This window comes from Cervus canadensis, chromosome 13, assembly GCF_019320065.1.
Source record: "Cervus canadensis isolate Bull #8, Minnesota chromosome 13, ASM1932006v1, whole genome shotgun sequence".
Classification (NCBI taxonomy): Eukaryota; Metazoa; Chordata; class Mammalia; order Artiodactyla; family Cervidae; genus Cervus; species Cervus canadensis.
In genome coordinates, this window is record NC_057398.1 from 29,312,324 (window position 1) to 29,325,043 (window position 12,720).

At 57.8% G+C, this 12,720-nt stretch overlaps 1 protein-coding gene across 2 annotated transcripts in view; it reads left to right on the forward strand.

Moving 5' to 3' along the window:
- The first annotated feature begins 7,119 nt into the window (after positions 1-7,119).
- PLCH2 (phospholipase C eta 2) overlaps positions 7,120-12,720 on the forward strand; it is a 65,146-nt gene continuing 59,545 nt past the window's right edge. For both annotated transcript variants that reach the window (XM_043486082.1, XM_043486083.1), the window contains exons 1-2: positions 7,120-7,248; positions 8,934-9,093. In XM_043486082.1, coding sequence (XP_043342017.1) covers positions 9,015-9,093 — 79 coding nt within the window. In that variant the 5' untranslated portion in view covers positions 7,120-7,248; positions 8,934-9,014. The remainder of the gene's footprint in view (positions 7,249-8,933; positions 9,094-12,720) is intronic.

A 12,720-nucleotide genomic window follows, 5' to 3' on the forward strand; every position in this document is an offset into this window, starting at 1 on the left:
CAGTTCTGGCCCCAGGTGTGGGGTTGGACTGGCCCAGCTCTCCCCTTCCCTACAGCCCCTTAGGGCGCAGCTCTCCCTGGGGACAAACCTGGAGAACAGGTTCCTCTAGCTGGTGGTGCTGCTGGGCTGGGAGCACACCTTACCCGCCAGGCAGCTGACTTCTGAGGGTAGCCCCCCAGAACTGAGTTGGGACTCCCACCAGCCCCTGGGGCAGAGGCCTCCCCAACCCCCTCGACCCCCTGTCACAGGACCCAGAGCAGTGCCCAGCCTGGGGCTTGTTGGGAGAGGGGACAGGACAGGGGCTGCCTGGGGCTTGAGCTGGCCTGGGAAGTAATGTCGAGAGATTTTGGGGCACAGGTGCTGGCCAGGGGCTCTGCCAGTGGACAGGGCCAATATGATTACTGGCTCAATGGGGTGCTTGGATTCCGGGGCCCTGGGCCTCTGTCAGGCTTCAAGGGGGAATGGGGCAGGAATCTGGAGCTTGAGGGGCCAAGGTGGGAAGTGGTACCATCCTTGTGGCAGAGCTGCGACTGAGCTCGGAGAGGCCATGTCTAGTCCAAGGCAAGTGCAAGGTGAACCCCAAATCTGCCTGGTCCCACATTTGGATCTTGATGGTTTTTCCTGATGCTGGGGAGAAAGTGGAGGTGTGAGTGCAGCCATCATCCTAGGGTTGAGCTGGTTGATAACTAGGGCCTGGACACTAAGGGCCCAAGGAAAAGATCTGGGAGGACTTCCTGGAGGAAGAGGTTTTGCACTGGCATGTAAGAGAGGGGCTCCACCCAGACCAGAGGCCATTCTTCCAACCTCTCAGGGGGAAAAGGGAGGACCCTGCAAGGTGGGGAACCCACAAGGCGGAGGATCCGTGGGCATCAGGCAAGGCCAGGGAGGCCTAAAGAGGGTGGCCTGAGAAAGGCCCCTGGCTGGGCACAGGTCACCCACACACACTCCCGTGACTCCAGCCCGGGGAGCGGCATCCACTAGGGGTGCCACGTGTGGACAGTCTCAGGGAGGTCAGTCCTGTCTTGGGAGCTCATCTGCTGTAGGCTCCCTGGAGAAGTCCCCCCGACCCCATGTCACTGTCTCCATCACAGTGTCCTCCTAACAGGGCGGGCACTGGGGCTGCCACCTCTGCGCTGTAGGTGTGAGCTCAGCAGGTCCTCACCACCCTGGGCCTCAGGATCCTCACCTGCCAAATGGGGGATAGGAAGTCTTACCCACCACGGGCTCCACGTGTGTCCAGTGTGGGCGGCGTGGGGCAGACTAAGGGTTGAGGCTCGCTGTGGTTCCTCTTGTGAGCAGCCTGGGGCTGGGTGGCTCAGGGTTTGCAGGGAGGTGGGGCAGCAGGTGGTAAAGGCCTCAGGGGTTTGCAGGCTTCTCAGCAGCAGAAATGCTTTGTCTCTGACTCCAGTGGTGGTGCTGAGAGGGCAAGTCCAGAGGATATCTCCTATCTGGCCCCCTTGTCTGTTGGCAGTGGGCGCCTGGTGGGCAGCAGCGCTTGGAGGTCTGTGTGAACCAAGCTGCGAGGCCAGGGAGAGTGGATGCGGCTGGATGCGCAGCGGGCACGGTCCCCAGCTCGTGCTCATCAGGAAGGGAGGCCGTGGCCCATCTCGCCATCCCCCTGCTGGCCGGGGCTCCGGAGGGAACCGCGGTGCGCTGGTTTGGACCTCCAAGTCCACTTGGTTCTGAATTTGGGTTTGGGGCATGGGCTGTCCTGACTCACAGTGGCTGGTAGCTGCCAACGACCAGCTCTTCTCACAGCCCCTCTGCAGCCTTGAGGCTGCGCTGAGCACCCCCAAGGAGGGATGTTTATTTTTGAAGTAGAAGAGCAGAGGCTACTGAAGGCCCGCAGCCTCCTCACCTGGGGTGTGAGGGTCGGGAAGCGACCATGGCCTGGGGGCTGTGAGCGTGCTCCGCAAGGGCTCCCCAGGCAGGACACAGGAGTGTGGTCTGGTGGCTTCTCTTGTGAGCACCCGGCGAGGCATTGTGCAGACAGAGTGGCTTCTGTCTGGTGGAGGCCAGGGATCAGGAGCTGAGTCCCTCACAGGAGGCTCTGGGTGCCCTGAGCATCCGCAGGCTCCCTGATGTGGCCTGTCTGGGGGCTGTAAAATGACAGTTTACAGTGGAACCTGCCAAGACCCGTCCCCAAGACCAGGCTGAGGGGGATCCCCACGAGATGTCTTTAGTGTTCTCCCCCTGTGCAAATCTTCCCTTGCATTTGGGAGCTGTGGCTGCGTCCTCACTGCCCAGTGCCACCCAGTGCCCTCTTGACTGACTGGCGCACAGCTGGCCAATCGTGTTCATCCTACCCGGTACCCCCAGGGTGCGCTCTGGTGGTGTTCAGTGCCCATCTTTGGTTCTAGTTATTTTTCAGAATGCATAGTGTGTTCTGTTGCAATCACCTTAAAAGCTTTTAAATACAATTTTAAAGACTATACTCCATTTATAATTATTACAAAATATTGGCTGTATTCCCTGTGTTGTACAATGTATCCTTGTAGACTGTCTTGCACTGAATAACTTGTACCTCCCAGTCCTCTGTCCCCATGTGATCCCTCCTCCCAACTAGTAACCACGAGTTTGTTTTCTATATACTTAGTATAATCTCCAAGTCCATCCATGTTGCTGCAAATGGCACTATTTCATTCTTTTTATGGCTGAATAATATTCTGTTGTATATGTGTAGCATGCATGCATGCATGCTCAGTCACTTTAGTTGTGTCTGACTCTTTGCAGTCCTATGAACTGTAGCCTGCCAGGCTCCCCTGTCCATGGGATTCTCCAGGCAAGAAGTGGAATGGATTGCCATGCCCTCCTCTAGGCCATCTTCCTGACTCAGGAATCTCACTCCTATCTCCTGCATTACAGGCAGATTCTTTACCCCTGAGCCACCAGGGAAGCCCATATATGTACCACATCTTCTTTATCCATTCATCTGTTGATGGACATGATGGATACAGATTGCTTCGACATTTTGTGTTGTAATTACTTTTTAAAATTTATTTTTAATAAATAATTGGTTTACAATGCTGTATTGGTTTCTGTTGTACAACAAGGTGAATCAGCTTTAAGTATACATTTATCCTCTCTTGAGGGTCCTTCCCACCCCCTGCAATTACTTTGGATTCATATCTATATTAGGGGTGCAGAGGTTTTTGGTCTCTGTATCCCTTTCCACTCTGAACAATTGTTGGGGACCCCAAAGAGGCAGAGCTGGTGAGAGCTGGCTGTGAGCTCTTCAGTAATTCTGTGAGTTGGTTGGTAAACATAGCCATTATTAAAATCAAATTATGAAAATGAATAATCAAAAAGGTCCTAATGTACATCACAGGAAACTCTGCTCAGTGTTATGTGGCAGCGTGGATGGGAGGGGAGTCTGGGGGAGAATGGATCCTGGGGGAGAATGGATACATGTGCTTGTATGGCTGAGTCCCTTTGCTCTCCACCTGAAACTTTATAGTCAGAGCTATGGTTTTTCCAGTAGTCATGTACAGATGTGAGAGTTGGACCATAAGGAAGGCTGAGTGCCAAAGAATTGATGCTTTTGAATTGTGGTGCTGGAGAAGTCTCTTGAGAGTCCCTTGGACAGCAAGGAGATCAACCCAGTCAATCCTAAAGGAAATTAACCCTGAATATTCACTGGGAGGACTGATATTGAAGCTGAAGCTCTAATACCTGGCTACCTGATGCAAAGAGCTAACTCATTGGAAAAGACCCTGATGCTGGGAACGATTGAAGGCAGGAGGAGACAGGGGTGACAGAGGACGAGATGTTGGATGGTATCACTGACTCAATGGACAGGAGTTTGAGCAAACTCCAGGAGATGGTGAAGGACAGGGAAGCCTGGTGTGCTGCAGTTCATGGGGTTACAAAGAGTAGGACAGGACTTAGCGACTGAACAACCACAACAACATGTATGCCTCAGTCCCTTCACTGTCCACTTGAAATTTCACAATGTTGTTAATTGGTTATAGTCTGATACAAAATAAAATGTTAAAAATGAAAAAAAATCAAATTATATAAACCATATAAGTTATATAAAAACACAAGCAATCAACACTCAAAATTTAGCACTTCCTAATTATTCACTTCTTACTATAGATAGGATCTGTGTCTGTTCCATCTAAGGACTGGCAATCCCAGGGGACGGAATGTGCCCATTTCTTCCCAGCTCCTTGCTCCTGAATCTCACGGTCGTAGCTTGAAATTGGCCGAGGCAGGCACACTTAGAGCACAGACATCAGCGAGCATGACCCGCAGGGCTTTCCTCCCCAGAGAGCTGGTGGTCAGGCTTGACCTGCACACCCTGGGTTATGAGCTTCTGACAGTTTCCACAAAGAACATAAAAGAGGTCGTTTAAAACAATAGCTATGGGGGACTTCCTGCGTGGTCCAGTGGTTAAGAATCTGCCTTGCAGTGCATGGGGATGTGGGTTCGATCCCTGGTCAGGGAACTAGGATCCCTCATGCTGCGGGGGCAGCTAAGCCTGTGCACTGTGATTGGAAGCCCCTGCATACCGCATGGAAGACCCAGCACAGCAAAAAAAAAAAAAAAGAAAAGTTCTGGATGGAGTCTTACTAAAAATAACAATCAACACATTGCATGTTAATATAAATAACATTTTATGAAATAACTACGGCTTTTCCAAACAAAAAATTCAGCAAGAAGAGTGACATTTTTTACATTGCTGCAAATCTCTGTAATGTTTGGGTAGAGAAGAGAAGACAGCTCCATCTGCCCTACTGGTTGTGGTAAAGAATTCGAAGAAATCTTCTGATTCAGGTGTGTGCATGCTAGTTCACTTCAGTTCAGTTCAGTTCAGTTGCTCAGTCGTGTCCAACTCTTTGGGGCCCCAAGGACTGTAGCCCACCAGGTTCCTCTGTCCATGGGATTCCCCAGGCAGGAATACTAGAGTGAGTAGCCATTTCCTGCTCCAAGGGATCTTCCCGACCCAGGGATTGAACCCACGTCTCCTGCATTGGCAGGTGGATTCTTTACCAACTGTTCTACAGGGGAAGCCCAAGTAATGGTGGGTATTCTTCAATGAGTTGCCAAAACGGAACCAACGAGAGCTTCTTTAAGAAGTTGAGATGTGAAAGCTGCAACCAAGGGGAACTTCTCTGGTGGTCCAGTGTTTAAGAATCCGCCTGCCAATGGAGGGGACATGGGTTTGATCCCGGTCAGAGAACTAAGATCCCACATGCAGCAGGGCAACTAAGCCACAACACAGGATCCCTCGTGCCACAACTAAGACCTGATGCAGCCAAGCAGATAAATAAATACATTTTTAAAAAGTTGTAGCTGAATCAGTGGCCATCAGGGATTCTATTCCACCAACACCCACTGGTCCGGTTTTCGCTTGCAAAGGATCTTCACCATGATTTTGGACTATCTTGCTTTGGTCATTTGGGAAATACTCATTTTCTGGATTTTCCAAGTGTTGACACATTTCATTAGATCACATTAACACCACCAATCTCATGAGAAAAAGCCATCACTGATGGGAAGCTGTCAGACCCACAGAGGTGGGTACGAGTTCTCCCCAAAAGCTGATGTTCACTTAAGCTCTGACTTTTTAGCGTTGGCGGCAGCTCTTGTCATTTCATTTCTTTTCCTCTGAAGTGGCGGACTCACTCCATTTGTTTTTGAGAGCAGCTGGTAGATGTCTGCACACCCATACGGCAGGGCCAGCTGTTCTTCCGGGTAAAACGCCGTGTCTGTGGGCTGCATCCGTGGCCGGTTCAGGGGCGGCAGCTTTGCGAGCACGTGGGAGCCCCTCGTCGTCGTCTTGAACAGAAAACTAGAAAGATGCGAACCCAGAGCTGAGGTTTCACGGGATGCATCCTTCTTACTGCTTTGTTGAGGACGTGCTCAGGGAGACAGGCTTTCATTTGTTCAATCCTGAGCACGTGGTGATGCAGGGCATGAGGATGTGGCCCCGCAGCCTTGATCTGTGCAGAGCAAGTGCTACCCCCTGCCCCTGTTGGTGCACACATCTGAGTGGGGAAGGAGAAGGAATCGTGAGAACAGTTCTGACCTTGTGGCCCCCTGAAAGGTTCCGGGCACCCTGGGGTTCCGTGGGCTGCACTTTGGGAAGCAGCGCTCAGGGGCATGGCCTTGGTCGGCCGCCCCTCTGATCTCCGCTCCTTCGCTTGACGCTGTGCTCTCACTCACCGTGCACGTCTCTCCCATGAGACGTCTCTCTTTTTCCCTCTGATGTTGTTTTCCAAGTGTGTGACTTCCAGCACCCAGGTCCCTTGGGGCCTGGAGGGGTTTTCTCTGTGGCAGAGCGGCTGGGTCCCAGGCTGCACACACGGGCCCTGGCTGAGTGATCTCCGCTCGTACTCAGGACTTGCCCTCAACTGAAGCCCTTCCCTCCTTTCCCGGGCGTGGGTCCTGTTGTTCCATGAAGCCCCTGGACCCAGATGTGTGGGTGTGTTACCTGGTCACTCCTACCTAGCCTCGGGGTCAGGGCACAGGCCCAGATAGGCTGGAGGGTGGCCAGCCAAGCCCATATGTGCAGACGGCAATGCCCACACCCAGACCAGCAGACTCCCCTGCCTACAGTGGCCAATGCCCAGCCTTGAGGCTGGGCTGAAGTGGCTGCCAAGGAGCAGTTCCTGGTGCGTCAACAGCAGCCCCTACCTTCCCGCCCTGTCCTGGCTGGCCTCTGAGGGACAGGGGTCCAGTGGGCCTTGTGACCCCGTCCCCACCTACTCAGCCTGATTCTTAATGATGTCATGCTGACTGCACACCCGTGGGCAGCGGCCGGTTCCCAGGCCTGTCGCTGGCATCTGGGCTGGGGTCTGGGCAGAGGCTGGAGGTCTGAGTTGGGAGGTGTCCCCTCCTTAGCTGGGGGTCAGCCTGTGAGAGGAGGAAGGGCCGACCCACGGGGGTTGGGGTGGCTGGAATGAGGGGCACCACCAGGGTCCTGGCATAGCTCGGGGGCAGGGCCGGCAGCGAGAGCTCACGGCGCCGGTGCTGACCTCACAGTCCTCTGCGGCCTCGCCTCGGCGCGCAGTGGGTGCTGCTGCCTAATTAGGTTCTGCTGTGCCAACCCGAGCCCCACGCCCGGCCCCGCTCCGGCAGACGTGTCCGGGCACGGCTCCTGGGCTCCCGCTGCGGCAGGAAGCATAGGCCTGCTCGGATCCCCGGCAGCAGCCGGCACGGTGGCCGGAGCGGTGCCTGCCTCTTGGGCTGTGTGGCCAAGGGGCCGTGGGGGTCCAGTCGCCTCGGAGAAGCTACCTGCAGGTGAGCCGGGGGTCCAGGCCATGGTAAGGGGGGCCCAGGATGGGAGGTAGGCCTGTGGAGGGCAAGGGTGGGCCCAGTCTGGCTGGGGTGGATGAGGCCTTTGGGCTGGACGGAGGGCTGTGTGGCATTCCCCCTGTGCTCGTGGGATGAGTAGGACCCTGGGGAACTCCTGGGTGAGCAGGGCAGGATGAGCAAGGCTGGGGTGGGGGACCCTGGCGGTTGAGTCTAGGGAGTGGCAGCCTATTCTGCGGGGGCTGCTGCTGATCTTGGGGTGGGGCAAGAGAAGAGACTGTGGGGGGGGGATTGTAGCCTGCCGGAGTGGAGGAGGGGCCCTTCTTCCCAGGGGGGGACTGGAGAAGGGACACAAAGTAGGGCTGCTCTGAGGGGCCCTTGAGGGGGGTGCTGCCCCCACCCCCAGCTGTTTTTTCCCCCTTGGGCAGAGCGTGGCTCCCAGGGTCTCAGGGCCTAGGTGTCCCGATGTCCCTCCCAGGGCCAGGCCTCAGAAACTCTGTCCTGTGCACATCAGGAGAGCTCCAGAGCCCAGTGGCCGAGGCCCCCATCAGGCCTCTGTGGTCTCTCTGTGCCCCCAGGGAGGAGGCTCAGAGGAGGGAGTGGGCACTGAGGAAGCCTATGGAAGGACATGGCCTGGCGAGTGAGGAGCTGGGTAGATGCGGGGGAGGTGGGGGGGGGGCCGCACAGGGGCCTAAACAGAGGCTCGGGGCGCGACAGAGCCTATGTGGAGGCTGCAAGGAGGCCGGGTGGGGCCGGGGTGGTGAGAGCCCGGTCAGCCAGCCCAGGGGCAGGGGGCATCCTGAGAGGCTAGCACGACCTTGAGCCACTGCCCAGACCGAGTAGTGGCTGGGAGGGCCCGAGACCAGAGACCTGGGGGTGACAGTGCAGTGGGACCTGAGGGCCGGAGAAAGGGCGGAGGGGGGCCTAGCTGTGCCTTGGGCTCCCCCTGTGGTCTGTGGGGCCCCTGCGTGGCCAGGGCATCCAGCACCATCACAGCAGAAGGGGCAGTCTGGTTTCTGTAAAAACATCCCCTGTTTTGCCTTTGAAATTTATCGAGCTGTGGGACAAGTCCCAGCAGAGAGATGCAGTCGCACTTGGGTGATGAGGCCATTGATATGGTCCCGGCCTCTGGTTACACCTGTGCGTGTACGTGCGTGCTCAGCGTGTCCGCCTCTGTGCGACCCGGTGGACTGTAGCCCTCCAGGCTCCTCTGTCCATGGGATTTTCCAGGCAAGAATCCTGGAGTGAGTTGCCATTTCCTTCTCCAGGGGATCTTCCCCTGCCCCAGGGATCAGACCCGATCTCCTGCATCTCCTGCACTGGCAGGTGGATTCTTTACCACTGAGCCCCCTGGGAAGACCTTGGCTGCACCGGCTCCTCCCCCAAAGCCTTGATACTCCGGGCGGGTGGGGTCACCCTCCTGCCTGACTCCCGCCAGGCTGCCCTGCACGCTGCCCTGGACAGGGAGTGGGGCTGGACTGCCGTTCAGCTGCCTTCTGCCCTCCTGCCCCAGGATTAACCTGGACAGCTGGACAGGCCTCGCCCCACCAGCCCCGTGGCCCCTGCCTCTTGAGGTGTGGTGAGGGGCAGGCCCAGATTCCATCTGGGCAGGGGACACGGTGGGGGCCCTCGGGCAGAGGGACCTCAGTGCAGCCCTTCCCTGCCTCCTGCAGATGGCCGGCCTCAGCTACTAATCCAGGCCAGCCCTTCCTCTCACCTGCTGCCCCACTGCTGAGAGTCAAGGTCCCTCTGCAATGGCGCCCTCGCCCGAGGACCTGGGCCCTGATCTGGAGAACAGACGGTCTTTCCTGAGCACCAACATCGTGCCTGTGGGTGAGTGCAGTCTCCAGCCAGACGGTGATGTGGCTCTTAGCTCGCCCGGCAGGTGTGATGTCCTGGCCCCACCTGGGGAAAGGGTTAGGCCCGCTCCTCTGGAACGGTGGGGGGTGTCGTGGGCTGCCAGGAGTGGGACCTCTTCTGGGACAGGGGAAGCAGCACAAGACTTATTAGGAAGACAGCTTGGGGGCTGCCATCTCTCTCTCCGGCTCCGTCTGGCTCGGTCAGACCCCTGTGAGCCCTGCGCTGGCTTGGGGGGTCCTCAGCTGGTCTGGGCCTTCTATGACCATGTGCCATGCCTCCAGTCCTGGCCCTTGGTGTGCATTTCCTGGTGTTCTGTGGCCTGTTGGCTGGGACACTTGTGACCTCGGAAGTGGGTTGTGTGGGCTGAAGAGCCCGCTGTCGTCTCGATTTTAAAAACCACGGGAGTCTAGTGTCCAGACTGGAAAGTACACAGACCTCATGGGCGGAGCTGGGTGCAGTCATGCAGCTGGAATCATGGTCTCCACCTGCCCCCACACCCTGGCTCTTCGCTCTTCTCACGTCCATCACCCAACATCTGTCTGCTGCATCTCGACTTCTAACTTTCGGAATCAGGGAGGTGTGTGGGTGGACCTGGCCAGGTGTGAGCCCTTGCCTGAGGGGAGGGTGGGCACCTGGCAGTGCCCTGCTCCTCCCTGGGCCTCCTAGGTTCCACATCCCGCCAGACAGACCATGCCCGCAGCCCTCCATGTGGCAGACTTACAGGGAGGTGGGGGGCTTGTCCCTTCCCCACCCAGGGCAGTTGGCTGCTGTCTGCCCCGAGGTCCAGCATGCTGGGCTGAGATGAGGTTGCCACAGCGTGTGTGCCCCTCCCTGCTCTGGGCCTGCCAGCCCCGAGCCAGGAGCTGCAGGATGAGGGGGGCTGAGCCCACCTGGGAGGGGGGTGGGTGGGTCGCGGGGGCAGTACTCTGGGGCCCGGCACACTGCATCTCGGCAGTGTTTCCTTCTCAGGTGTGTGGTTGGCCTGGTGCCCGGGGGCGGTCTCTCACCCACCCAGAGGGAGAGACTCTAGGGTGCAGATTTCTGGCTGGTTGGCTGGGCCCTCTGCTGTGCAGCGTGTCTGTCTCTGCCTGTTGTTGGGGGGCGGGGGGCTCTTCCTGGCGCCTCCTTGGCAGCTCAGGGGACCCTGGCTCTCCTGGGATGTCCTGGGTGGGGGTCTGCATGGTGCCTGGCTAGCACCAGGCTGTGGGCATGATGACGGGTTTATGTCTCAGTAGGGCGTGCCTGTGTGTGCTCGTGCAGATGAGGGCCTGCTCTTCCTGGGGGGCCATGCCCCCAGCAGAGTGCATGGAGCTGAGAGTGTGTGCACACCTGTGGGCGTTACGCTCCCTGTCTCCCCCCTCCTGGGCCCCAAGGGAGCCACCCACCTCATTCCTCCACATTCCCTGGATGCGCCCAGACAAGCCTTCTCCGCCTGAGGGGGTGTCTGCTTGGAGGCACGTGGTCCCCTGCCTGGGCTCAGGGCCTGCCTTTCACCTCAGTCTGGGATGGACATCCAAGGAAGGGGTGCTTGGACAGGGGAGTGGAGGGGAGGGGAGGCCTCTGGGCCCCTGGCAGTTCTGGCTGTTGGGAGGGGCTGTGATGTTGAGGAAAGGGGGCCACACCCTCAGACTGATGGCCCTCCCCCTGCTCCAGCCCCCACCCCCATGCTTTCCTGTCTCCCCCATGCCTGGCTCGCTGATGCTGACGTCAGGCTAGGTCCTGTGCTGGGTGTGGGGCAGAAGGCAGGGCTGGTAGGCTTGGGCGGGGGCCTGATCTGGCCTGGAAGTCCTTCCAGACTGTCCTGAGGCAGCCCTGGTGAGCACCGGAGGGTAGGGGCGGCCCATGGGCTGGGTGACAGGCTCAGAGCTGGCGAGGCAGGCCAGTGTGTCCTGGAGGCTGTCTGGGATGGTCAGGAGGCTCCTTCTTGCCTTGGACTGAAGCATGTCTGGGCTCCTGCGGGCCACAGAGGTTGCCCTGGCCAGGCCAGTTCTGTCCCCAAGTGGAAACCAGTGTGGTGGGTGGGGCAGAGGCACCCAGGAAGTGGGGGCCTGGGGGCTGCTCTGGAGTCCTGGTCACTTGGGCTGTGGGGCCAGCGACACACCTGGTTCCCCATCGGTGCCACCCACACTGGACTTGTGTCCATGGTGTCCACGATGGGGCAGGCCCTGCTCCAGTCTGGGCAGTGCATGTGGCAGGCTCTCATCTCGGCCTAGGGCTCTTGGCCCAGAGCAGACCACACGCACCAACTCTTACTGGGCCTGGGCGGGTGGACAGGGTGGGGCCAGGCCCCACCCCCACAGCGTGGTCTCCTACCTAGGTTCTCCTGCATTTAGAGTTACTTAATCCCATGCAACAGGCAGGACAGTGCAAATGAGCTGCCCTGAGGTTATGGATCTGGGGGTGCCGTGGGAGGGGCTCGAAGCGTGAGTCTGGCCCCCCTTCACCCTAGGGCTTGCAGTGCTTGGGCAGTGGAGTGAGTGTCCTTGCTGACCTCGGGCAGAGGGTCTGTGGCGGCTGTGGCCTCTGGGCCATGAGGCTGGTGGTGGGGACTGGAGTGAGTCTATATGGCAGGAGGGTGAACTATGAGTCTATATGGCAGGAGGGCTTCGAAGTGTGTCCAGACTGCCTGCTTTACCTGGGAGTTGGTTCCCCCTGTGCTGGCCTTGCTGTGTTTCTTTTCTGCTGAGGGAGGAAGCAGGACTTGCTGGAGGAGATGGTCTGGAGGCTCAGAACACAGCCTTCCCTGAACCTCTGTGTGCAGGCTCTAGCTGCTGTAGGTCACCACCTGTGCCTCTCGCTGTCCTGCTCCCTTCTGTCGAGCCCTGCCCTGGGAGCCTAGACTTGTGGCTCCCTTCTAACCTTCGCATCTTCTTCCAGAGCATGAATCTTCCTGGCTGCCTCACTCTGGTGGACGCGGTGCCTCGGCCGTCACCGAGCACCTAGTGAGCCTGTGATCGCTGGCAGTTATGCGGCATCTCAGTCTGCACCTCTGGTTGTTTCCTTGGAGGCGCCATGGTCTTGGCATTTGATGTGCGCCAAGCTCTTTGAAGCTCCCGCCTTCAGCTTCCTGGGCAGCCTTGGCATCTGCTGCTCTTGTTCCGGCCTCCCCAGCCACTTTTCCTTGCTTGGTGCGGGGCCATGGGCTTTTTTGGAGGAGGCAGGACTCATGGACTCACCTTCAGGACGATCTGCATCTGGGCAAAGTGACTGTGGCTCCTTGGACAATAGCAGCTTTGGGCTCCTTCATTCTCTGGACACCCCTGGGGGCCTCTGGGCAGGGGTGCACTCCCCTCATGAAGAGTCCTTATCCTCAGGAATCCAGAATGCAGCCTGGTTTAGAGAAGCAAAACCAAACCCTGCCTGTGAGTAGACGACGTAGACATTATAAAGTCCAAGTACTGTGAGCTCATCCGCTTCCCTCAGGTGCTCACTCGTGGCCTATTAACTCTTCATTTACACACAGTTTCTAACAGGTGGCCCAGAGGGTGAGCAGGCCAATTGGACTCCCCAGTCTTGGAGTATTTCCTCTAGTAAATGCCCCACCCAAGCAAGTGGAGGAGCCCTCGACTGCAGGGTTTCCTGGCCGGGTGGACAGGGGGA